Genomic DNA, 25897 nt, shown 5'->3' with positions numbered 1-25897 from the left:
GAATGAATGGTGTATTGAAACTAGTCATAAGTACAAAATAATAAAAACCCAAAACATTAGTCCCCTAATCCAATGCTCTGTTTTCTTGCCCAGATGTGGATTTAATTTGGTCATTTGGGGTTTTATTAGCTCTTCATAGTTTGTTTAAAAAATAAAAACAACACGTTATATAAATTGCATGCGTTAGAAGTGTTTTTTCTTGATTTACCTTCATCCGGAACGCTCAAAGCCAAATATTTGAAAGCCAAGCATTTATAAGAACCCAAACAAATGAAGAGCGATATGACCAAAAAGAACCTAAATTATGTTAAAGGTTTTTTTTTATATTTAAATATTTTGACATCGAGCATCTCTTAAGTTACATTAATTATCACAATCCTCATCTGGTGCAGTACCATTGATACCGTTAATGTTGTAACCTTAATAATTTGATGGAGTTGTATAACGCTTTACCTCTGTTCGTCAATCCCATGAAATGTTTGTCGCATCCCTCTTAGTACCAGGAATAAGAGTTGTCAAATTCATTGTTCGTCAATTTTATGGATACCAAATACTAAAAGATACGGAGGTACCATTTGTGAGAAATCGCTCACGGAAGATCTTGTTAATAATTGGATACCGTTCAGTGTACATAGAACATATGGGTCTACATTTCAGGAATTCCAAGTTAAATTATATGGAAATGATAACAGTGGGAGATCATTCACAAGAAAGCTCTCGGAATTTTACAAACCTTCAAGTGTTGAACTACAAATAACAGGACCAAGCGGTAGGTGTATAGGGACACTAAAACTTCTTTTAATAGTATTTACTACAACTTTGACCTAAGAAAAATCTGCTCATACACAAGTGATTTTTATACTTAAAATATCTGCTGTTGATAAAACTATGTAATGTCTCAACAAATATGTTTCAAAACTGTCAAGTGTATGTTACCTCAAATAGGCTTTATTATACGGTATGTATTTTATCTTTTGTTGAAGGTCGTACACTGACTAATTGTTACTTGCATCTACCTCATTTGGTCCATAGTGGATAGTTGTCTCCATGGGACCATACCACATCTTCTTATTTTTATTTCGGTGAGCATGATCGAACTCCAATTAGTGCATCGAAGTAAAAATGCATACTAGTTACCCTAAGGTTCATGCAGCCCAAGTTTGGCTGAATTCCCTTCAATAGTTTCAGAGAAGATTTTTGAAAGTAACAAACATGATGAACAAGTTATGCAAAATTACCTTTAAAGGGCAAAAACTCCTTAAGGGGTCAATAGACAATTTTGATCATTTGACTTATTTGTAGATCTTAATTACTGAACATTTTTAATGTTCTATAATAATATTCAAAACTGCAAAATTTCCTTTAAATTATCAATTTAGGGGCAATAACCCAAAAATCGTCTGATTCGTCTGACATTTCAGAGCAGGTAGTTCTTGACCTAATGAACACTTTTACCCATGTCATATTGCTCTAAATGCTTTAGTTTTTGAGAAATAAGCCAAAAACTGCATTTTACCCCTATGTTCTATTTTTATCCATGGCAGTCATGTTTTTTTACGAAACAAAAAATAGAACACAAACTTTATACTAGATACTCTAAGGATCATTCAGCTTAAGTTTACTTGAAATTGGTTCAGTAGTTTCAGAGGAGAAGATCTTTGAAATAGTTTACACCGGACGGTCGACGGACGACTGACGATGACGAACGCCAAGAGATGGCAAAATCTCACATTTCCTTATAGGAAAGATAAAAAGGTAATCCGGTGATAATTGGCTTTCATTGAAAGGTTTAGCTTAGCTGCTTTGTTTGATCATTTTGATAGATAATTAATTCTTAGAGAAAAAATTATGAATTATGAAAATTAGTCACTTTGATCTTTGAAACCATTAAAAAACAATCGTAAACTGACATCGTCGGGATAAACTATTGATATTTGATTTACACTAATGATGTAAGTAAAACAAAAAAGGCAGATACTGCAGTTATGCACCAATCATGTCTCGTCCAGCGAAACGTAAACGCGTAGAGTTATCACTTAGTGCTAAAGTTAAATTGATAAAAGTACCGAGACCATCACAGACAGAGCTTGCTGAAAAGTATAAAATAGGCATTTATTCTACGCAAAAAAAGATACCTAACTGCAACAGTTTGAGCTTAATGATTATTCTTCAAAGCAGAGATTTAACACCAAATTCAAATTCCTTAATATCAACAACATTGTAAGGAAACTAAGGATTTTCTTATCCAAGGAATAGATAACCTTAGCCGTATTTGGCACAACTTTTTGGAATTTTGGATCCTCAATGCTCTTCAACTTCGTATTTGTTTGGCTTGATAAATATTTTGATATGAGCGTCACTGATGAGTCTTATGTAAACAAAACGCGCGTCTGGCGTACTAAATTATAATCCTGGTACCTTTGATAACTAACTACAATCAATTTAGGCCGTTTCAAATGCATATCCGGACTAATTATCCAAGAAAAGGCACTTCAGATTGCAGATGAACTCAACATTTGTCAAAGCGCCAAATGGATGGTTAGATAGATGGACGTCCCACTAATCCATACCTGCATTTAAAGTAAATGGAGAGAGTGTCAACAGTAGAGAATATCGCAGCAGGTTACCAGACATAACAATGAGGTACGTACCAGAAGACATATTCAACTGTGATTAGACAGGGTTATTCAATCAGTCGTTGGCAGATAAAACATTAAAACATTAAGTGTCAAAGATCAATCTTGCAAAGATGGTAAAATGGCAAAAGTTATGTTCGCCTGCAGCTCCACTGGGGAAAAGTTTGAACCACTTGTCATAGGGAAGTCTTACAACCCTCGCTGCTTCAAGAACGTTAACAAAGGAAACATGCCAGTTACCTACTTCTCTAATAAGAAAGGCTGGTGACATCTAATGCCTTCATCGACTAGTTACGCACCGCCAACACAACTATGAGACGACATCGCTGACACAAGTCATACTCTTGTTCTTGGACAACGCATCTTCTCTCTCAAAAAAAATCAGTCCCGGTAATCTAAAACTCAAGTTCCTACCCCAAACACTACTTCAGTATTTTAGCCACTTGCCAAGGGCATCTCTAGAGTTTTCAAAGCATGCTACAGCAAGTTGATGATTTCCTCTTTACTCACCAAGATAGATGAGACACAATCCGCCGCTGAACTGTGCGGAGAGATAATTGTGTAACTAGAGCCTTGAACAACAGAAACGAATCAACAATTCAGAAGTACTTTAGAGTGGCAGGCTTTTCATTTTCTGATCCAGACACAGTTGATAGCACCACAGATGATAACGACGACAACGACGATGACAATGTACCACTCAGTGAACTTGCTAAACAACTTGAATTGTCACTCAACATAGACCCATGCTTCGACGATTCGATACCAACATAGGATGATTCAGACGACTGGGAAAGAGACACCATCAGTTGGTAGCCATTAACAGCTAACACACTAGTGCGACAACAACGGCATCATGGAACAGAGTCATCAAGAACCAGAAAAGAAAATGACGCTGCAAGAAACTCTAGCCGAACTCAGAAGAATTCCCGCCAGTACATCAACAACTTCAATCCTTTCAACAGCACAGGCAATGCTCACAGATTTAGAAGCGCTCATTGTGAAAAAGAAGTGCCAAAAGAAGAAATGTGCCATTGACAGATTCCTTGTGTGATTTTTCTGTGACTTAAATGCTGAACCATTTAGTACTTAATAAATTTTTTGAATGAAATGCAACGTGTTTGTACAATGTAGTACTCCAACTCTTATATTAATTAGGTAGTGCTGTTATCGTATATATTTTTTTATCATTATGTCACCGGATAATTACTAAACTTTGTATTGTTTTGCATCAATTGTCGATTCAGTGCATAATTGTTACATTAGTTATAAACACTTTTAAGGTGTATTCCATCTGTTTTCCCTGCAAAATAAATAATAAAAGAATAAAAATAAAATTGATGCTGTAGTTTTTATTTTATAATATATTTAAGATTAAAAAAAAATAACCTATAATTTACACAGGAAAACATACATTTTGATTCAGTTAAAATACATCGTCAAATATGCTAAAACATGCATATTAAATAGAAGTACTCTTGATGATTTCAATTTTCAACAAAGCGACCACACATGAAAACCGGTCGTATTCTCTGGTCCCACGGGCGGTCAATTTTGAGAAGTTTCACAACATTTATGCGCTTATTTTTTAACACCCAATGACATATTTATTGTTGCTCTGTATAATAAAGATTCCGTATTTATTTACTTAATTTTAATGTCATGTACCGCCCTCGGCAGGCATTCTCTTACTTTATCACTTATATGGTCATAATTATAAATTAATGTTTACAAAACTTTGAATTTTTGAAATACTTCGGCTTTTCTACCTCAGGAATAGATTACCTTAGCTGAATTGGCAAAACTTTTAGGAATTTTTGGTCCTCAATGCTCTTCAACTTAGTACTTTATTTGGCCTTTTTGACTTTTTTGATTCGATCGTCACTGATGAGTCTTTAGTAGACGAAACGCGCGTCTGGTGAAAATAAAAAAATCAATTCTGGTATCTATGATGAGTTTATTTGCTAGCCTATGTACTGGAGGTTGTGGTTATGAAACAAGTATCTAATGAATTTTGTGCATCTTAAATTCATTTCATATCCAAATGATGTTTTGAACTTATCATAGAGAAATAAATTAATTAACTTTGTCATTTCTGTACACAGAAAGTGTGGAACACTGTTATGAAATTTTCAGTTTTGCCAAGTTTTGCTAGCAAGATGTTATGTACAGAATGAACACAATTTTTTTAAAAGAAAAGTATTTAAACACAAATTGCATTTAATTATCTCCACTCCTGGAAAGTTAGGTTTAATGAATGATAAAAATGATAAATAAATTCTTAACAATTTTTGTTTACCGTTTTACCCATGAGATTTCGAGTATAATTGATAAAAAAAAAGTAGATACTCACAAAAAGAGATACTGAAATTGCAGCTTTGAAAGAAATTACGCAAAGACAGTTGGAGACTGAGCCCTTTGTCATTTCGTGACTCGTATCTTTTCTTCTACCGGGGCGCCAAAAAATGATTACCCAAGCAAACTGTTTCAGTCCCATATAACAAAAGTTATCTTTTTCCAGATGACGTAATAGTTGGAAAGGAAAGTCTTATTGGGTATGAGGTTATAAATCGTGGTACTGTGACAGAGACGTATCAAGTGTCAATATCAGACGACCATTCATTTGTCCAAGGAACAACATCAGAAGATTATACTCTTCTTCCTGGAGATGGTGCTAATGGAACCTTTGCTGTTAAGCCTACTACACCCTCTGTTATATTGTATGTTTTATTGGCTGTTAAGCCTACTACTCCCTCTGTTATATTGTATTATTTGTTCAGTAAAAATCGTCATTTGGAATTCAGTTCATATAATTCACCATATGCTTTCAATCAAAATCAAACATATAACTGTGAAAGTCATGATTTATATTATACCTCGATTAAATTGTTCCTTTATAATTTATAAATCATCAAGAAATGAAGGTTTCAACACCTCTAGGCAAAGTTGGCCTTCAATGATATGGCTATCATTTTAAGATACTTTTTGGTCATATATCTTCACAACTGTTTCGGTTCTTACACATCCTTGGTTTTCAAATATTCGGCTTTAATCGTTCCTAATGAAGATAAACCCAGAAAATTCCTTCGAACGCATGGAAATTTAAAGTGTTATTTTTTTTTTTTTAATTTTGACATGACAAACCGATCCTATAATATATTTTGATATAATATAGAACTTTGCATGAATGACATATATTTTCATTGCAGTAAATATCTTGCAAAAAGCTAGATGTTGGTTTCTATGCCTTATATCAATATTTATACACTATGTGCATCTTACAGAAAGATACAAATCTTTTTCCTTACATTTCAACTTTTATTTTAGCTCGTATACAATATCAGCTTCAATTATATCAACTGGAAAGATTCAACAGAGTGTCACTAGGAAACTTGTGGTATGTTCCAAATTCTGAATCACAACTTAGAAGAACTATGTTTTTAAATAACTTTCTTGAAAGTGCAGTTTTATGTAAACAATATTTTGATAACTTAAATCAAATTTAACATTAACAATTTCGATACTATTAACTGTTGGAAATCTTACCTTAATTGTATTTTGATACACATTGGATGTATTTCAAATTGAACAAACACGGGAAATTGGCTACTGCAGTTAATAATTATATTCGACATATAACGAATTTAACTTGGTTAGTCATAAGTAATGGTAGTTTGGCCCTCGTAATACGTTTTTCTAATTTTCTGTAGGTATTTTGTCAGTGATTTTGCGACTGTTATACAATGGAGAGGTTTAGCTAGCTATAAAACCAGGTTTATTCCACCATTTTCTACATCAGAATAGCCTGAACCAAGTTAGGAATATGATAGTTGTTATCAATTCGTTTGATGTGTTTGATTTTGCCATATGATTAGGGACTTTCCGTTATGAATTTTCCTCGGAGTTAGGTATTTTTGTTATTTTACTTTTTGTTGCCCATTTGTGGATTGGAATAAAGTATTGGTTGTATGTTTAATATAACGCTAAACCATTTAAATAGTATACAAATGTAAAAAAAAAAAAGAAATCCACTTGATTAATACAATTTTCGAAGTTTTTAAATGTTTGTCGACTAAGGTTTTCCTAGTATTACGTTTCAAATGTTTGTCGACTAGGCTTATCTTAGTATTACCATTTTCAATGTTTTTCGACAAAGCTTTTCTTGGTATTACCTCGCACACGTGTCTGGTTCTTTCTAAAAAAATGTTTGGTGACATGGTGCTTAAACATGCTGCTAGTCTTATATACTTAACGTCACCACACAATGATGCGAGCGGAAGGGAATAAAACCAGTCCGTGTATCCTTTCTTTGCCCTGACACATAAGTTATCTTGACATAATTGTATACTTATTAACCCTCAAACACTTGTTTAAATATCTGCTCCGACAATTTTGTATAACAATTAACCTTGAGGAAAATGTGTACTGATTTACACAGTCACATGCCGGTTTTTCTTGATACAATTGTACAGAAAAAACCCTGACACACTGGTATATCTCTTTAGTCTGAGACAATCGTATACATTTTTTTACCCTAATACAACTAATAAACTTGTATACTTTAAAACCCGGACACATGTGTTTACCTTTTATTCCTGACACATTCTTATATTTATTTATCATGACAAAACGTGTTTACCTTTTTATCCTGACAAACGTAAGCTTGCATAAATATATTTTTGAGCGACATCATTTTATTTACAGTTAAAATACCTAACAACCCTTCTTTCCAAATATGTGCCCCCTTTATGTCTTTGTTAAAATAAGACGTTTTGTGTTGATTACTTGACTGTGCACCTTGTTATTTGACTTTCACCTTTACAACCTATGTTCTAGCATTTTTAACGTGTTTAAAGATTTTACCAAAACAGTTTTTCGAGACTCTTTTTTTTCTGTTTTGGGGTATTGTTTAAGTCGGTTTTACTGTTCAATTTATTCGGTATTTCCTTTTATTATTTAAAAAAAATATTATTACACATGATATTCAAATCACGAACCTTCTTACTAATTTTGGTCTAATCATGATCATAGACATTTTCAGGAGCTATCCCTCTACAAAACAACAAACAATAAGAAAAAGAAAATGTTTTGGAACAAGTTCATTGCACATTACATCGAAAGGTACAGAACTTGATCGTTACAATTTACAAACGAAACATGTTTTTTTATGTTATTATGTATCACTTTTAAAATATGTCTTAAAATTTTCCTTTGTATTAGGTAACAGATGTTGAGAGACCTGATTGTACTGTTGTACATGCGGATGGAATATGTGGTATATCGTCGCTTAATACAGCTAATTGTTCATTGTACAACTGGACTGCTTCAGCTGAAGTGACATTTTCCGGGACACTGTTGCAGAGTATATCATCAACTGTTGGAATGTCGGTTAAATTGGCTCATGTTAATATAACGGGGTTATCTTTTGGACCAATAGCTGTTAACATCAGGTAAATGCATGAGAATAGGGGTTTTGTTTAGATGAATGACATAGTCGTATTAGAAAAAGGGTGTATTATGATGTAAATTTTCATATATGTGCAACCCTCCTTTGTTATCCGACTATGCATTGAGTTAAACAAAATCGATAACATAAAAATTCAGCGGAAAGATTTCGGATCAAAATAAAACTTAAGGTAAACGGAAAAAGCACGCACATCGTTTCGCATTGTCATTATAAAAATATATTTTCCCCTTATCTTCTCCAACTTGATCAAAAATCTTAATATCCAAATGTCATGATTTGCATTGTGATATTGGTTTTTTTTCGTCCTATAGATACGATTTGACCGAAAGATCTTGTGTGTAATTAAGAATATCATTGTGCTAATTATGATAATACAGTTCACTTACAACAGATAACAGACAGATTCCGGAATGCAAACATATAAGAATAAGGAGATGTAGTATGATTGCCAATGAGAAAACTATCCATCATATCATGGTTACAGCAAACGTCCTAGATTTAATATCCCCAGTAAGACTGAATTTATTAAATCCACTTTTAAATTATTCGACCCTGGTCAAACACTGTAAAAGAGAAGTTCGCGTAGCAATATCTTTATACCTTCTCGAGAACGTTAAAATTTGAAAAAGTATATGATCGTATATTACATGCAAATAACGATGTAATATATTTTAAAATTAAAACGATTTCCACCAGAAGTAGTTGATGTAACGCGATCACTAGATTGTCAACTAGCTCGGAGCAAATGTGCTCGACTCCAATTTGAATAGAATAGGTTTACCAGTTGAAATCATGAATGTCCTCCACCAATAAAAACTGGCCGCCACAATATAGCCAAAAGTGCTGGAAGTGGCGTTAAACACAAACAGTTAATCAATGAATGTTGTGTAGGGTTGTATTATTTGTGTATCATCTTTTAAATTCGAAACAAACTAATCATAAATGTTTAGAACTGAAAAATGTATGATAACATTTTCTGTCCGCACGACATGTTTCTTAAACTGCCTTTCATCGTGTATGGTGGAGTATAATATTTGTAAAGCCAATTATATAAAAAGCTTCAAAGCATAAAAACAAAACGGACAATAGCAATGATGCCATAACAAAGAACATATGAGCTCATATACTTAAATGTTTTCAGTGGTAACTGTTGTACGCCATCTTTATACATAAATGTGATCGATGTTGATGGTTTTATATCACAGTGTGATTTATCTTTTGGTGATGGACAGTCAGTTCAGTCAGCAGAGGATGTGACAGAACCTTCCGGGTCACCGGTAAGTTATTGATATAGAAACCTCTCTGGCCTTCTTGATATTCCCTTGCAAATTAAAAAGTGAATATACTATTATATCATTAATATCAGTACGGTCATGACATACGTACTAAATCATAAGCCAAGTATCTTTGTTGAGTGTATACAACCACTAGGTATGTGTTACTGCTGGGAAGTTTCGTTACCTACACATCGACTACTGAATCCTGAGATATTTTGACGATTTGATCTCATGCTTTATTGTGACCGATTTAATCTTATTTTGTATAGCTTCACCTTCACATCGATAGCTGAATCCTGAGATTAAAATTGAAACGTTTTGACGACGATCTGTTTTTGTCAGAAAAATCATACTTTTACTTGATTTTTAATTTTAAAATTATACTAAAGGATCTGAAGAGCCTGTGTATCATCTGCATCTTCAACAATGTCCACGTTGTAGTAAAAGTCATTATTAAATGGGAAAAACTCTATTAAGAGTTAAATAACAATTTTAGTCATGTTGACACATTTATATATATGTTTCTGTTTTAAAGTTTCTATCTATCTATTACAATTGATAAGGTCCAGTTAGGGCTAGTTTTGGCCTAAAATTTAAGGTATATTTGATGAAAGATTTTTGACATTTTTTGAAAAATGAAAAGTCTACTTCAGTCGATTTAATTAGTTTATTTAATAGATTTGTAGAGAGTTGGTAATTAAAGACGCTCAAATTCAAGCTTAAATATGCCATAAAACGTCATTTTTTAGATTGATTGATTGATTGTTGGTTGCTTAACGTCCATTGGCAAATATTTCATGCATATACAAGTCGAAAACATATTAACAATAAATACAATAGGAAGGTTCTGTAATAGATAAAGGGATTAAGTTCGGAGAAATTTAGACTGCACGGGAAATGAGGGTATATTGGATAGGGATAGAAAGTTAACCTTGAATTAGGTCACCTCAAAGAGTTCTTAACGTGCATAGAGCGTGGCACTCTCTTTACACGAGGCATCGGATTTAACGTCCCCATTCTGACCGTACATGACTGCAAATTTGTACATCCCGCACAGTCAAACGAACCCCCCCCCCCCCCCCCCCCCTTGGCGAGGGTTGTACTGCCGGTCCGAAGAAGACCAATGGTGACCATACTTCTATTCCCCAGTTACACTTGAGGATCATTTTTCAGATTATTTTTGACTAAAATATAAGTGGCCGCGTTCGTGTTTAGTGAGTCTTATTTCTTAATGTATGTTATGTATTATCACCAAATACAACATATATTCGAATATAATTACGACTGAACATTTCCATTTCAGACAAAACCCGTCTAAAAATTAGCAAAAATCCTAAAATTGTGAAGATTTCAGTAATTTTGCACAACATAATGATGCTAGAACCTGATGCATGTGCATTGTATTGATAAAAAACAGCCCGTATCTGTGACACAAAAGTATTCTACTTTACAATTAATAGCATATGGTTTACATTTTTACCAATGAACCACTAGACCTCATAACAATAGAATACCAGCAAGAGTTCAGATTGACTGTTTACAAGTTGCTTGATGTCAAGTGACAGGTGTATAAAAATGTTCAAAACATTTGAATAAAATTTGTGCATATGCATACCATACCATACCATAGTTTGCATCTCGTTGGAAAGGTCTTTCCTGCTGGACACAAAAAAAAAAAATCAAGCAATTGTGTGTAAAGACTTTCTTTCTCAATTACCTATAGTATACATTTTTTTTCTTTTTTCTTTTAGGGAACAGATGTCTTCACAATCATCATTATACTGACAGTTTGCGTCATTCAGATGTTAAAAATGTAGCATTTAGTGCTCTGAGCACACACCAGACAAGTCGAAAGATGCATTATGCCAATCTAAAGCAGTCCCTGATACTACAAGGAACGAAATAGTACAAAACAAGGATTAACTGTCATATATGAACAATATTTGAATTAAAAAAAATATATTTATAGTATTTACTTAGCTGATATTAACTTTATTACTCATTAATGCGATCATGTTTAAAGCCAATTTTGTGAATATATTTAATTATACATGCGCAACAACAAAAAATCGGATGCCAAAGATTACTAATAATTTGTATATTAATGAAAATTATGTGCTTGAAATATATCTTTAGATCCAAGTTTTAATTGTCCTTCAACTGGTGTTACCTGTATGTCTGATGTAAATATTGATTGTAATATTGTTTTGTGCTAAATTATATTTACATATTTGTTCCATGCATATTCTTTCTGCAATATAATTTAATCAATAAATAAGTTATAAAAATCTCTCTTTCCTTTTCTTATCAAGCTTTTGTGATTGTTAAATTGTTTGGTTAATTATTGTTAAACGCCGCCTTTGCATAAATCGAGGGCAATTCATTAATTTTAAACAAGTTCCTGTTTTACAAAGAAGACAAAAGGTCTCAAACACGTTTCTTGGATTTTTACCGATGCACGGATTTTAAAGGTCCAGTGACAATTAATCTTGCACGCCATTCAGGGTGATAACAAGGTAATGTGATATGAGTCTTGATTGTATTAAGGCTGAGCCGGAATGTCTGAAGTTCATAAGAAATCTCTCAAAGAGACCAGCCACAATACTCGGACGCATTATTATGACGCATAGCTGATCAATCTTCTCTTGCAATGGCGTGTGATGAGAGTGAAAATATCGGCTTTTATCCTGGTAGGCTCCACTTTTCAGAATCCACCTTTTATATATATTTAAAATCTTGAATCTTTTGTCGTCCCGAATAAAGATAAAATATTTCCCACTTGACGGTAGCAAAAAATCAACCAGAAATCGTTCCATACTTATCCATCTACTTCAGTCAAACGGACACCTTTATCTTACGGCAATACGAGAAAAGTCCCGGTAAATATTCCCTTTCCATTTGACTGATGATTGATTGATGAGTTTTTAATACCACATAAGCACATTTTTGGGAATATTTTGAAGAAATTAATATAAAATTATACTGTAGATGGATACATCAAAAAATGAAAAGAAGTCAACTGTTGTTATATATTTAAGAGGATAGAGTGAGATTGTTGGGTGCTCAACGTCCAGTAGCAAATATGTCATGCATGTTTAAAAAGAGAACAAGTCAACAATAAATACAATAGGTAGGTCCTGTAAAAGATGCCGTCCGAGATGAAGGTCGATAAATTTGGACTGCCACTGAAAGGCAATATGTTATCTACATACCACTCAAGAGTTGTTGCAAGGGTTCTTTACGTGCAGAGAGCGTGGTACTCTTTCTACATGAGGCAACATAATTAACGTCCCAATGTTGCGTATATATACAACCCGTACAGCCAAAGGACGTCTTTGTTTGCAAGAAAATCAAGAGAGACCATATGTCTATTCCCCAGTCACCCTTGGGAAGTGAAAAAAGAGTATAGTCAAAATTATCTAAAAGAAAGTTGTAAAGGGGATGTTATTCAATAAAATCAATTATCACATAGTTTCCCAAGGCATGTTTTCAAATTTCAAAAATTTATGTATAGTAAAATTGTTTCAATTTTAGTATCATTGAATAATTGTATTTGCAAAATGTTTGGGTTAAAGAAATTGTATTAATCAGTGACCTTTTTTAACAGTAATGACAGATATGAACAAACTTAATGAAGTGGCTATCACGACAAACCGTTTTGCTAATACTTTACCTTGGGTGTTCATATTTATTTTAATAAAATTAAGGAGGTGTTGTAAGATTGCCCATGAGACAACTATACACCAGAGTTAAAATGACGACTAAAAATATAGGTCAACGCAAGGCCTTCAACAATGAGAAAACCCATACCGTATAGTCATCTTTTAATGAATCCGGCAGATACTTCATGCATGCTCATAAATAAAACAAATTAACAATAAAAAGGCTCTGTAAGGCAGGATATTACTTACACGACGGGTAGGTTATTTGAAATGCCACTTGGAATTGAGAGTATGTTGGGTAGGACAACAAGTGTGCCTTTAACAGACCGCCTATACATCCATCAGTAAATTGTTGCAGAGCATAGTATTCTTTTGATAATATTTATCATGTTCCTGTATATCATCTGATGAACATATAATCCATTAATGGATTAAGTTCAAATTAAATCATTAAATACACCTGCATTGTACCAGAGCAACAGTTTCTAATCAGGAAACTGCATTCTGAAATAAAACTGAATCTGCTTACACGGCGACGAACATACCGAAATTACAGCCTGTGTAAAAATTGTTTAATTTTGTCCTGATTGAAAGAAAAAAAAAGAGAATAGAGGTGCTTGGACCTCGTGTATTCAAATATGAACCACTGCTTTCGAAATTCTGCTGTATTTTTTGAGGGTAAATATAAAAAAAGTTATCAAATTCCTGGTTAATTCCTTAGAAAATAATGTAATTCATTATAAGTTGATGTCTTATGTGCGTAAATACCCCTCATTTCCTTTAATCATATTTATCCGTGTTTAATAAAATGAAAACATTGCACTGAAATCATAAACCCATGTGGTTAAATGCTTAGGTTCAACAGAATAACTGCAGCTGTCAATTCTATTTTTATATTTGTGTTACTTCGTGTCTTCCTTTTAACGATATGGATGTTTATTCGTGACTATCTGCATTTAAAACAAAACTGTCACCGAGGATTAAATTGTTGTTTGCTAACAGCTGTGCTTAAAATTCAATAAAGGTGAGTAAACAAAATGTATAAGCTAGATAATAAATAAGGTAAAAATCGTAATGTCTTATATAACGTTGTGATCATTTTTAATATTATTATCATTAGTGCTATTATAATTATGATTGATTGATTGATTGATTGTTGGTTCTTAAACGTCTAGTATTAAACTTTTCGTGCATGTTCAGTACTACAACAGATGAATAATAAATACAATACTAGGCAGGTCCGGTAACAGAAGGCAACTGGGTTGTAGGTACGGAAAAATTTGGCTGCCACGAAACATTATGGGTATATTGGATAGAGAAAAAAAATTAACAGGCAACCTACAAACCTCTCAAAGAGTTATTGCAAGGGTTCCTAACGTGCAAAGAGCGTGACACTCTCTCTACATGAGCCTCGGATTGAAATTCCCCATTCTGACCGGACATGGCTGCGTAGTTGATACATCCCATACAGTCAAACGGTCAATCCATTTTGGCAAGGGTTTTACTACTGGTCGGAAGATGACTTGTAGTGGTCAAATTCCTATTCCCCAGTAACACATGGGGATTATTATCATGATTATTTTACTTTAGTTCATGATGATTAAGACCCCCTTCCTCTAAAAAGAAATAGAAAAGGCAATGGTTTCTATGTTATGTTTGAATAATTAAAATAAAAGTAACACATTATTTTATCTTAAAAACCCAAATCATATCTTTTCACGATTCAGAACCGGTTATTATATATATAAAAAAACGTTTACAGTATGTACGGTATTGGTAAAACACATTTAAATTGTTGATTATTGCAATCTGAGTATCATGAAATTATCTGATAACTTCAGTTCAGGACTTTTATTAGTGATGTTTGTGTCAATATTTGCCTTGCTATCCATTGTATGTCGTTTTCCCTAGCTTTAATATAAGGTAGTTTTAACATATATCTTGTTTTTTGCGTACGACTGTTGCACATACAATAACGGGTGTGTTCCTAATGTCATAACTACAATACCGTCCCCCTTTTCACAAATGTGATCAACCGAATAACACTTTTTATCGTGTTTGTACTAACATGAGCAACACGACGTACGCCACATGTGGAGCTGGAGCTGCTTACCCTTCCGGAGTACCTGCTACCCCCCAAAATTTAATGGTGCGTGTAACTTAGTCAGTCTTTAGTTTTCAATGTTGTGTTTTGTGTACTATTGTTTGTCTGCTTTTCTTATTTAGCAATGGCGTTGTCATTTTTTTTTCGATTCAAAGCGCATAAAAAAAAAAAAATTACTCACAGCTTTGTTTTTTTAACCTTTATAAGGAAAACTATAGTATTATATATACTTTATGTATTGCTTTGATAAGTCAAACGTATTTGGAATAATGTTGCACCATCCTTATAATCCAATTTAAACACTATATATATATAATTATGTCTAACATGGATGCTTTTACACAAATGTTTACACAGTTTCCGTAACTGTTTGTTTTAAACGCAAAAGTAACTTCCAAATAGGTGTACTAGTAAACTTTGGTACCCCAGGTCTAACAACTTCTTGTTTGATTATTCTTCTCCATTTCTTTTTCCAGATGAAGGTGATACTTTTAATGCAAGTTATTGTTCATGTTTGTTTTTCAACTGAGGTGAGTTAGCATGAACATGTATTTTTGTTAAAAGTTTAAATACTATATCAAAATAGAAAAGAAACAAAAACACTTTTTTTTATTGTCAGGCATTTAACACGTCTGACCACTTGGCAACTTCGAAGTTGATAATATTATAAAAGTAAATCTATTTATGCATGTTAAGGACATGTGTTTTTAATTTATAAATGCTGAAATTTAAAAACATAGAGTTAAAGTAACAAGTGACCAAATGCAAAAATAGACGTAATATTAACATGATAAAGTATGAAAACATACTTTGTATAAAAGTGACACCTAACATCCACGAGTTCCAACATCAATCCGAATTCCGATAGCAAACAATCTTATTCGGAAGACTCCGTATACATTTATTAGTATTTTATTGTAATTATGTTACAAAATAATGATCACATGATGCTAGTATCACTAGACTTGCAATTGCTTTACTTAAATCCGACACTTATTTAGTGTTTCGGCGGTTTTTGTATTATATGTTTATTTTAAATTATAACATTTATGAATGGGTTTAAGCATTGTAGGCCCGCCGTCATCAGCGATTTACCTAACAATTTATTTTAATTTTGTCGTTGTCAATAGATCTGTTATATTTTTATGTTTTTTTATAAGCTATAATTGGTTTGTTTGAAAATTTTTGATGCAAACCGCATCCTGTTTTAGTAGATCGCAATGTTTACCAAATTTATGGCTTGAATTTCGTTGCCAATACTAAAGGAATTTCCTTAGTGTGTTTTTTTTTGCCTTTTTTCCTGATTAATAGTTATCAAAGGTACCAGGATTATAATTTAAATCAAATCTATTACATGATATTTATGTACTTTTCGATTTCAAATTCCTTGTATACTCTTTTTATTAAGTTCAATCTTAACTGTAACAAAATATGTTGTAAATCATTCGCATTACTTGTTGTTCTAATGTATCTGATAACATCGCCCTTGATAAAACCTACAAACACGTGTCGATTGTGACAGCTTTTACGATCTTAATAAAGGAAAGCATTTGTTGGTTTAAAGTGTATTTTCACACCCAAGATGTTTTCATTAGAAAACCTTATTCCTTTGAAAATATGAACATCAAGAAATATTATTTCTTTCATGAAATTTCTAGTGTGAATTTCAGGAACGGATGATGATTATCTTCTAACTCTAACAAATCATTTATTTCTTTCATGTCGCTGTGATATATTGATATAACATGTATAATATCATCACGATATCTTCCATAGAAAAATATATTTTTTGTATGTTCAAACTTAGAAAGAATTTCTTTCATAATCTTATATATTAGTATATCACAGATTTTCGGGCTTGGCACTGCTCCTATCGCGGCGCCTATGTTTTGCCTATAAAGCTGTCCAGTAAAATCAAAAATGTTGTTCCATAAAATTGATCTGAGGAGATAGATTAAATCATCCGTAGGTGGGCATTTGATTTTGTAATCTGATTATCAAACTGATCATACGAAGTTCTAACTGCCGATAATACTTCATTAATCGGGCAATTAGTGTACATTGATACTACATCAACACTACAAAGCCAGCTATCTACAATTTGCTTAATCCTTTCCAACTTGTATATACGATCAGACTTATCTTTCATATACGTGTTTTGATCCTGTACTATAGGTACCAGAAAATTATCGATATAGCGTCCAATAAATTCCGTGACAGTACCAATCTGAGATATGATTGGGCGACAAGGCGGCATTATATTTTAATGTTAAACCACTATTTATTGATTTTTACTAATTCCGTTGGATGTGAAGTGTCACTTTTATACACATAGCTTCCATTGTTATCTTATATCACTTTCGCTGTTCCGGCTTAAGCAAGAAAATCAATCTCCATGAGATGATCAACGATAATCTATAAGTCTAGGGAGATAGACACCTGTAGTGCAATCGACATACATCTGGTATGTTTGGTTGAATTGAAAATAAATATGCCAATTTAAGTTATGTAAATTTGAATTAAAAAAAGTTACAAGTGATAATGCTCTTGAACAAATCACTGTTAATTTTCTCGTCCAATTTGAATAATGAATAAATAAAACACCAAATGAACAACGATTACTGATCAGACTGTTCTCTTTCTTACCTTAAAACAAAATGGGTAGATATGGTAGGTGCTTTCATGATCATTGTTTCAGGTTTAGAAAAAATCACTCAAGAACATAGGATAATACGATTTGTGTTGAACTATTTTAATGATACCTCATACGCTGGTTTACAAATATCTCCACATCTGAGTATCATTATACTTAGTATTATGAAAACGTTAGTACGACTTATATTAATATTCTCAAAATTTGTCAAATAGAGATGACTTATAAAAACATTATAAAAGCATTCGTTTCATCCCGATAAAAGCAAGCATGAGTGATAACTAGATATGCATAAATGTTTCCTATTTCCTATTTTACAATTTGCGTAGCTTAACTCTAGAACACAAGTAACGAATTATTAAAAAAAAATCAGATCTTAATATAAATAAAAGCATTCATGAGATTAAATAAAACATGATAGTAAGGAAAGAATTCGTTGAGACATACCTCATACTACTGTTGCCTTTATTTCTATCTGTTCGTCCAGTATTACGATGATAATTCCGAAAACTGAGGTATGTCTCAACGAATTCACAGATTACAATGTCTAGAACACGTAATGAATGACAAACTGTCTAAGTTAGACCTAGTTGATATGTTTGCTGAAGAATTGAAAAATTTGAAAACCACATATTCAAAATGAGCAATGAAATAAATGACATCAAAAATGTTCAGCAGAAACACTCACAAACAATAAGTAAACAAGAAAATCATCATCATCAGATCGAAGATAGAGTGAGGAATCTTGAAAGATCAAACAGAAAAATGGAAATTGAAAATTTCGAGTTAAAAGAAAATTTTCTAGAATTACAATCTCATTCCATGAAGTATAATTTAATTTTTGGTCGTATTCGAAATCAAGATGGTTATGAGGAAAATACAGAAGAAGTATTGAGGATATTTCTTTCGGAAGAAATGGAAATTCCTAATGTTGGAGATATACAATTCCAAAATGTACACCGACTTGGTGAGCGGTCTGACGGCAAGGAACGAAGTATTATTGCCCGTTTTACTAGATTCAGTGATCATGAGCGTGTTAACAGAGCAGCTGCGAGTAAATTGAAAAACAAACCACAATTTTCTATATACCAGCAATACCCGCGTGAAATAAATGACAGGCGTAAAAAACTCATTCCGAAAATGAAGGAATTCAAAAGGCAAAGACGACACGCAAAGATAGTGTACGATAAACTCCTGGTAGATGGTGAAGTATACAACCCTGACGCCCTTTGGGAACCCCCGCCTTCAATTCCAGGTCAACCGTTACCCAATAATGATGGAGATTATTAGGACAACGCATCAGACATTGATTATGGTCATTTAACTGACAATCATAATACTTTGAAAATAACCTTTTTAAATGTATGTAGTATCAAATTAAAACTTTTAAATCCAGATTTTGATGTATTGATTAAAAATTATGATATTCTGATATTTGTTGAAACTAAAATTGATGAGTTTGACGAGTTAAAATTACCAGATGGTTACAGCTACATTTTGTACTTTACAAAATATAGAAAAAAATTGTGAAAAAATGGGTATAGTCGTAGTATTTAAAAAATCACTTTCTGACTGCCTAAAATTTTTGAAGTCAGACTCAGAATTTGTTCAGTGGGTGGAATTTTCATTAAATTGTACTTAAACTTTGATAAGCAATAAATTTCTATTTGGATGTATTTACATCCCTCCTGAAAATTCGAAGTATTCTTCAGAAGAAGCATTCACTGAGATCATGGAGATAGAAGAAGCACTTCTATTTTTTTCTCATGAAATAAATAATATTGCTCTTGTTGGTAATAAGAACAGGACATATGAGTGATATTGTTGAAATAGACGATAATCTGTTTGATATGTTAGATATTGTTAATGCACCTTCAATTATGAATGAAAATACATTGTGTGTAACTCACTTTATAAAAAAGGTATCCCCCTTGGTATAGTAAGGACAAAATTAGTGTTAACAATTATGGCAGAAAATTAATAGAGTTATGCAAACGATGTTCATTGTGTTTTGCAAATGGTAAATTGCATCAGGATTAATTTATAGGAAAAAAATACTTGTAAAGACGCAAGTCTTGTTGATTACCTTATTTTGTCAGCTGATATGTTTGACCTAGTTTATGAATTCGAAATATTGGGACTTTAATCCTCCACTATCTGATGTTCATAATTAGATACATTTTTCTTTATGCATTACACACAAAAGTTACACTGATCAACAAAATAAGAAAAACAACACTTACGTTCGATTGAACACAAACAAGGCACTCGATTTTACACAGGTACTCAGCGATGACACGGATGCATTGAATTTAATCAAACACACCCTCGAAAATTTTCAAACGGAATCTGTTACACCACTACAGGTCAATGACCTAATTAGTGAACTCGGACTGCATTTGGACCAGCGGGTAAACAGCGTCAAAGATCAACTCAAAACAAACCATAGTTTAAAAAAGACTGCAAGATTATGCGTGATGAGTTCCACAGAGCAAGAAGGAAATACAAAAAAATTAAGACTGTTGATAACAATACACTGATGAATATGAAGGCTAAAGAATACCGACAACTCCTTAATAAGGCTAAAGAATACCGACAACTCCTTAATAAGAGTTATAAAAAATACCAAGAAAATTGCGCAAACGAGCTTCGATAATTATCAAAAACAGACACAAAAGCATTTTGGAATACATTTCACAAATTTTCCCAAGATAACCCACAGGTAGAGATTGACAATTTTTTTGAATATTTTAAAAATTTAAATGCAAGTGAAGATGATGAGGGAGATTTTAGTATTTGTGAAAATCCGGTATATGATGAGTTATTAAATGAAAAAATAACAGAATTATAAACATCTGATGCAATAAAGGAGCTGAAAAATAACAAAGTTCCAGGTACAGATAAAATTTTAAATGAATATTTGAAATATTCAAATCCATTGTTACTTTCTATAGATTGTGAGCTTTTTAATTAGTCTTAGATACTGGTATTATTCCAGAAAGCTGGACCAGTGAAATTATAAAACAAAGGTAACCCGTCTGATCCTAATATTTCAGGGCAATCACACTTATCAGTTGCTTAGGGAAATTATTTACGTCTGTTATAAATTCTAGATTAAATATTTTTGCTAACGCATTGAGTCTCGCTTCCGAAAACCAAGCTGGTTTCAGGAAAGGATATTCAACAGTTGACAACATTTTTGTATTGCATACTCTAATTTAGTTACATTTTTCGTTTGCAAGAAGCTTTATTGTACTTTCGTTCGACACCGTCTGGCGATCGGGGCTATGGACAAAATTACAAAATTGTGAGATTAAAGGTTAATGTAAGTTATCTTTTAACATGTACCATGATATTAAATCTTGCGTTCAGTATAACGATGACCAGTCTGAATTTTTTCCTTGTCTTACTGGTGTAAGGCAAGGGAAAAATTGACACTCATTCTGTCTGAAAGTATGGAAGGTATGCAAAGAGCTCTAGACATTTTTCAATCATATTGTGATATATGGAAACTACAGGTTAATGTTAATAAAACTAAAGTAATGATTTTTTGTAAAAGAAAACGAGACAGAATTTTACTTTTACTTTGCAAGATTGTAACCTTGAAATTGTTGATACATATTTATACCTAGGTGTTATTTTCAAATATAATGGAACGTTTATTAACACAAAGAAACAACTTGTTGAGCAAGCACAAAAGGCGTTATATTGCATTTACAAACTATTTCGTAATGAATCAATACCTATAGATATACAATTTAAAATGTTTGATTCTATGATTGAACCAATTTTATTGTACGGTTCAGAAATGTGGGGTTTTGAAAACCTAAAAATTATTGAACAAATCCACTTGAAATTCTATAAGAGAATTTTGAAAGTTCGAAATTCAACTGCATCATTTATGGTTTAGTGTGAATTCACATTACTATAAGACGTGTCTCGGTACTTTTCTATCCCAAATTCATGTATTTGGTTTTGATGTTATATTTATTCTCATCGGATTTTGTCTAATGCTTAGTCCGTTGCTGTGTGTGGTACATTTTAATGTTGTGTCGTTGTTCTTCTCTAATGTCTAATGCGTTTCCCTCAGATTTAGTTTGTTACCCCGATTTTGTTTTTTGTCCATAGATTTATGAGTTTTGAACAGCGGTATACTACTGTTGCCTTTATTTATGGAGAACTTGGGAGGTTTCCACTCGAAATTCGGGTCAATTTGAGGATGATTTCTTTTTGGAGTAAATTAGTATTAAAGGACAATAAACTTAGCAATACTTTATACAAGTTGATGCTATGTTTAAAAGGCAATCATGGAGTGAATTTCAAGTGGATAAACCACAGAATTAGGCATGAACTTTATTTTTTTAAACCAGTTCGCTGTATACAAAAAGGTTTTAGTAAAACAAATTTTGTGTGACCAGTTCATACTAAATGGTACAGTGATTTGCACACCACATCGCGTGGACAATTTTATTCACTGTTCAAAAAGAGTTTTTTATTAATTTATCAGAGTCATTTCGAATTTGGATGTCAAAACTAAGAACTGCAAACTTACGATTGCCTATAGAAACTGGTAGATGGTACAATATACCAAAATCAGAAAGAAAATGTAATTTATGCAAAGAAGATATTGGTGATGAATATCATGTATTATTTATTTGTAAAAATGCACAGATAGTAGATTTGAGAAACAGATATTTACCACAATATTAAGAAATAATCCAAACGTTGTAAAAATGGAAGGTCTTTTGTCACTTTGCAATATTGAATTGTCAATGTTTATCAGAAAACTGTCTTCCCTTCTTTAAATTTTGTTTATAATAATTTGTCAATCACTTGTTAATTTTTGTCATATTTAATGTATATATGTTATCAATAATGACCTCTTGTAACACATTGTAATTGTAAATGTGTCCGAGTGTTTTCCTAATAAATCTTGAAATCTTGAATCTTGAGAAAAGACAATAAGAAGACGTCTTACATCCAAAATCAAATTATTATTGTTTATTAATTTTGCTTAATCATTATTTCACAGATACACCACATTGACGCTTTCTTCCAGGTAATATAAGCTCTTATATATCGTATCAACCGATAAACACATACTCTTCATGCAAGGGCTGCTTGGATGTTGCTTATATTTTTTATTAAGAATAGTTGTAATTGTTATTAATTATAGATCATTAATTAAATAACCAATATCAAGTTTACTTTATCAGATGCGCATTTCAACAAAAATGTCTTTAAAGTGATACTCTGTTACGTTGTGTGGTGTGATTGGCTGTTCGGGCCGTATGAGTGGTAATGCATATAAACATGTGACGACATGGAGAGTGCCGGTTTTCGGTTTCGTGCTTTCCAGAAAGTCAATTTCCCAAAAATTAGAAAAATAATCCAGTCAAAAAATAGTCATCGAAACTGCACAGATCGGTTCCAACTTTTGCCCATGGTCGGTCTGGGACTTCGTGCGGATCTGCTGTTTATTCTCAAACATTTGGCATGTTTCGCACGATTGAATATGAAGATGAAGGTTCTAGTCTTACTAAAGATGAAGTTGGCAAGCGATTGAAAGATATCAATGGAATTAACAAAATAAACAAGAACATTACTAGCAGCTATAGTAGAAATTCAAATTACATAGAAAGTTTCAGGGGAAGAAGCCGTTTTTTTTAAGCCGAAGGGGTTAACAGCTACGACAATGTTATCACAGCCCACAGTGTCAACTGAAAGGAAACAGACCCAACACCTTCAATCAGAAATTTTTTTTTAAGGAGGCTCGCGGGTATAACAAATTCAGAAAAAAAAAAAAACATTTGTTTTTTCATTACAAAATTTTATTTATTACACTATTAGTTATTACTTTATAATATGGTACAAATATCACCCAGACATATCGATTTGGTTGGGCCACAGATGACTTTAAAAATGTTTATATCATTGAAAAAGCTCCAAATTATCTCCCTTTGGTGCGTAAATGTCATTTTTTGACATTTAAATTGATATATATTTTTTTTAACTCATCGGTGACCTATATTTTTTATAATTGTTTTCAAACAAGCTGTACATAAACTAAATAATTGTAAAATTTAAGCGATTTCTGTAATTTAGTTCTTTTTTATTTCGATATTACCAATATTTCTCCTATTAGTTCAACAGAAAAAAGGACATTAAAAAAATGTATGCTTCTTTCGGGGGCACATTGTGAGCTTAAATGAACGGTGACCCCATATATTTATTTTATATTTCTATTAGGTATAAGATAAAGTTTAATCATAGAAAAAAATAGCAAAATCCTATTTTAGAAAAAGTTGATTTAGACCCGCGAGCCCCCTTTAAAGGTTAGAAAAAAGTATAAACATTAAAAGAAAGTCGGATAAACTGAGAAAAAAATCAAATTAAAAGTATTTCACCAAAAGACAATTGGATTATTTCTTCAATTAAGGGATATAAGATAGAACTTGAAAAAAAAAGCAAATTGAGGATTATATTCCAGTTCCTATAAAATATAACTATAACTTAAGATAAAGGACCTTATTGACAAAGAAATAGTTGATATGCTTGAGAAAGGTGCTATCAAAGAATCTTTTGACGAATCAGAACAGTTTATTTCGAATATATTTCTAGTAGAAAAGAAAAATGGAAAATTTAGGCCAGTCATAAATAAGAAACCATTAAATCAATTTATTAGCTATCACCATTTTAAACAAGCAAAGATTTGATTTTAAAAGGAATTTCTAAAAATAGCTTATTTACATCTTTGGATTGGACAGATGTATATTTTCCCATTTCAATCTATGCGTCATGTGTGCTAAATCTGTATTCTATTTATACTCGGTCACAGCCTCTGTTTCATATATGCACATTACAGGCACTTGTCTCAGAAAAAAATTTCCTATATACCTTAATATAACACAAGGTACTTAACTTGCATTTTAGAAAAATTTCAGGTGGTGACGAAGTTATGTTATATGCCGCTTTATAGGCTGTCAACCCCACTAAAACTTGTTATATCGTAAATCTAAATTGATTTATCTCTACATTTGTTGTCGAAATCATCCGTAGCAATCCTACCAAAGTATGACAATCGTAATAATTTTGCAAACCGCTGAAGAATGTTTAATAAACGCGTCACGTCTCCTTGTATATCTCGGTTTCCGATTGATCAATTCTATTGGAAAGTCTAAATGATTCTCAGAGTTATCTGATCGTGTTTCATTTCATACGTAAAGTCAAGAGAGAGACTGCATGACCTTGACGTCATGGGAAAATTTGTAACTTATAAGACATACCACAAACAACACTTGTTAGGTTTTTTTACGGTATATTATACAATTTTACTAACTGTATGATAAGTTCTATTCATACGAAAACAAACAGTTTTTTTTCTGAAACAATTTTTATAATTAATCATTTACTGCGAGCCGTGTATTGCCAATTTTGTGTAGGTTGACGGAATAATTACGATTGCCATACTTAGGTAGGATTACTACGGAATTATCCAACACCAAGAGTAGGCGTGTTATACACCATTGTGAAAATAAATCATTTTAGATTTACGGCATAACAAGTTTTAGTGGTAAAAGGGCACTTTAGAATTTAAAAGAAATAAATCACTTCCAATTACTTTGCTATATCAGATTTTCTATATTTTTTACTTATCAAACGTTACATGTACAAATATCGAAGTGAATAGAAGGTTATCCAACTCATCGGAGAAATATTTTTATAAGATTGCATAGGAAACATCATTGTTTACGTTTCTTCGCTCCCCGTTTTTAACAGTCTCTTCATAAATATAACTCTGCATTTAATTCATGGAATTTAATCGTAATTTACCTTGTTTGCCTTGGATTTACATTCATTTAAGATTCTGTTTTGACAAATGTTCAAACGAAAATTGTACAGTGGATGAATTATGGGATATTAATGAAAAAAGTGTTGTATTATAACGTATAAAAACTATATACATTTGCACCATCTCGTCAATTTAGCCAGACTTATCCATAACAATTATAAATGACATCAGGGAGTCTGGAACTCAGAAAAATATACTCATCTGAACATGAATGAAACATTTGCCCCTGGACGTTCGGCTACAAAC

General features: G+C 32.4%; 1 protein-coding gene across 1 annotated transcript in view; it reads left to right on the top strand.

The window, feature by feature from the left end:
- The window catches only part of LOC143052491 (uncharacterized), a 32729-nt gene extending 21070 nt beyond the window's left edge, over positions 1–11659 (top strand). The window contains exons 15-20 of the mRNA XM_076225536.1: positions 658–769; positions 5158–5356; positions 5964–6033; positions 7857–8086; positions 9245–9380; positions 11132–11659. Of these exons, the coding sequence (XP_076081651.1) occupies positions 658–769; positions 5158–5356; positions 5964–6033; positions 7857–8086; positions 9245–9380; positions 11132–11197 (813 nt within the window). The 3' untranslated portion in view covers positions 11198–11659. The remainder of the gene's footprint in view (positions 1–657; positions 770–5157; positions 5357–5963; positions 6034–7856; positions 8087–9244; positions 9381–11131) is intronic.
- Positions 11660–25897: the final 14238 nt, after the last annotated feature.

The sequence above is a fragment of the Mytilus galloprovincialis genome, chromosome 11 (assembly GCF_965363235.1).
Source record: "Mytilus galloprovincialis chromosome 11, xbMytGall1.hap1.1, whole genome shotgun sequence".
NCBI classification, from domain to species: Eukaryota; Metazoa; Mollusca; class Bivalvia; order Mytilida; family Mytilidae; genus Mytilus; species Mytilus galloprovincialis.
The sequence above is the reverse complement of the archived record's forward strand: the minus strand, read 5'-3'. Positions and strand labels throughout refer to the sequence as shown.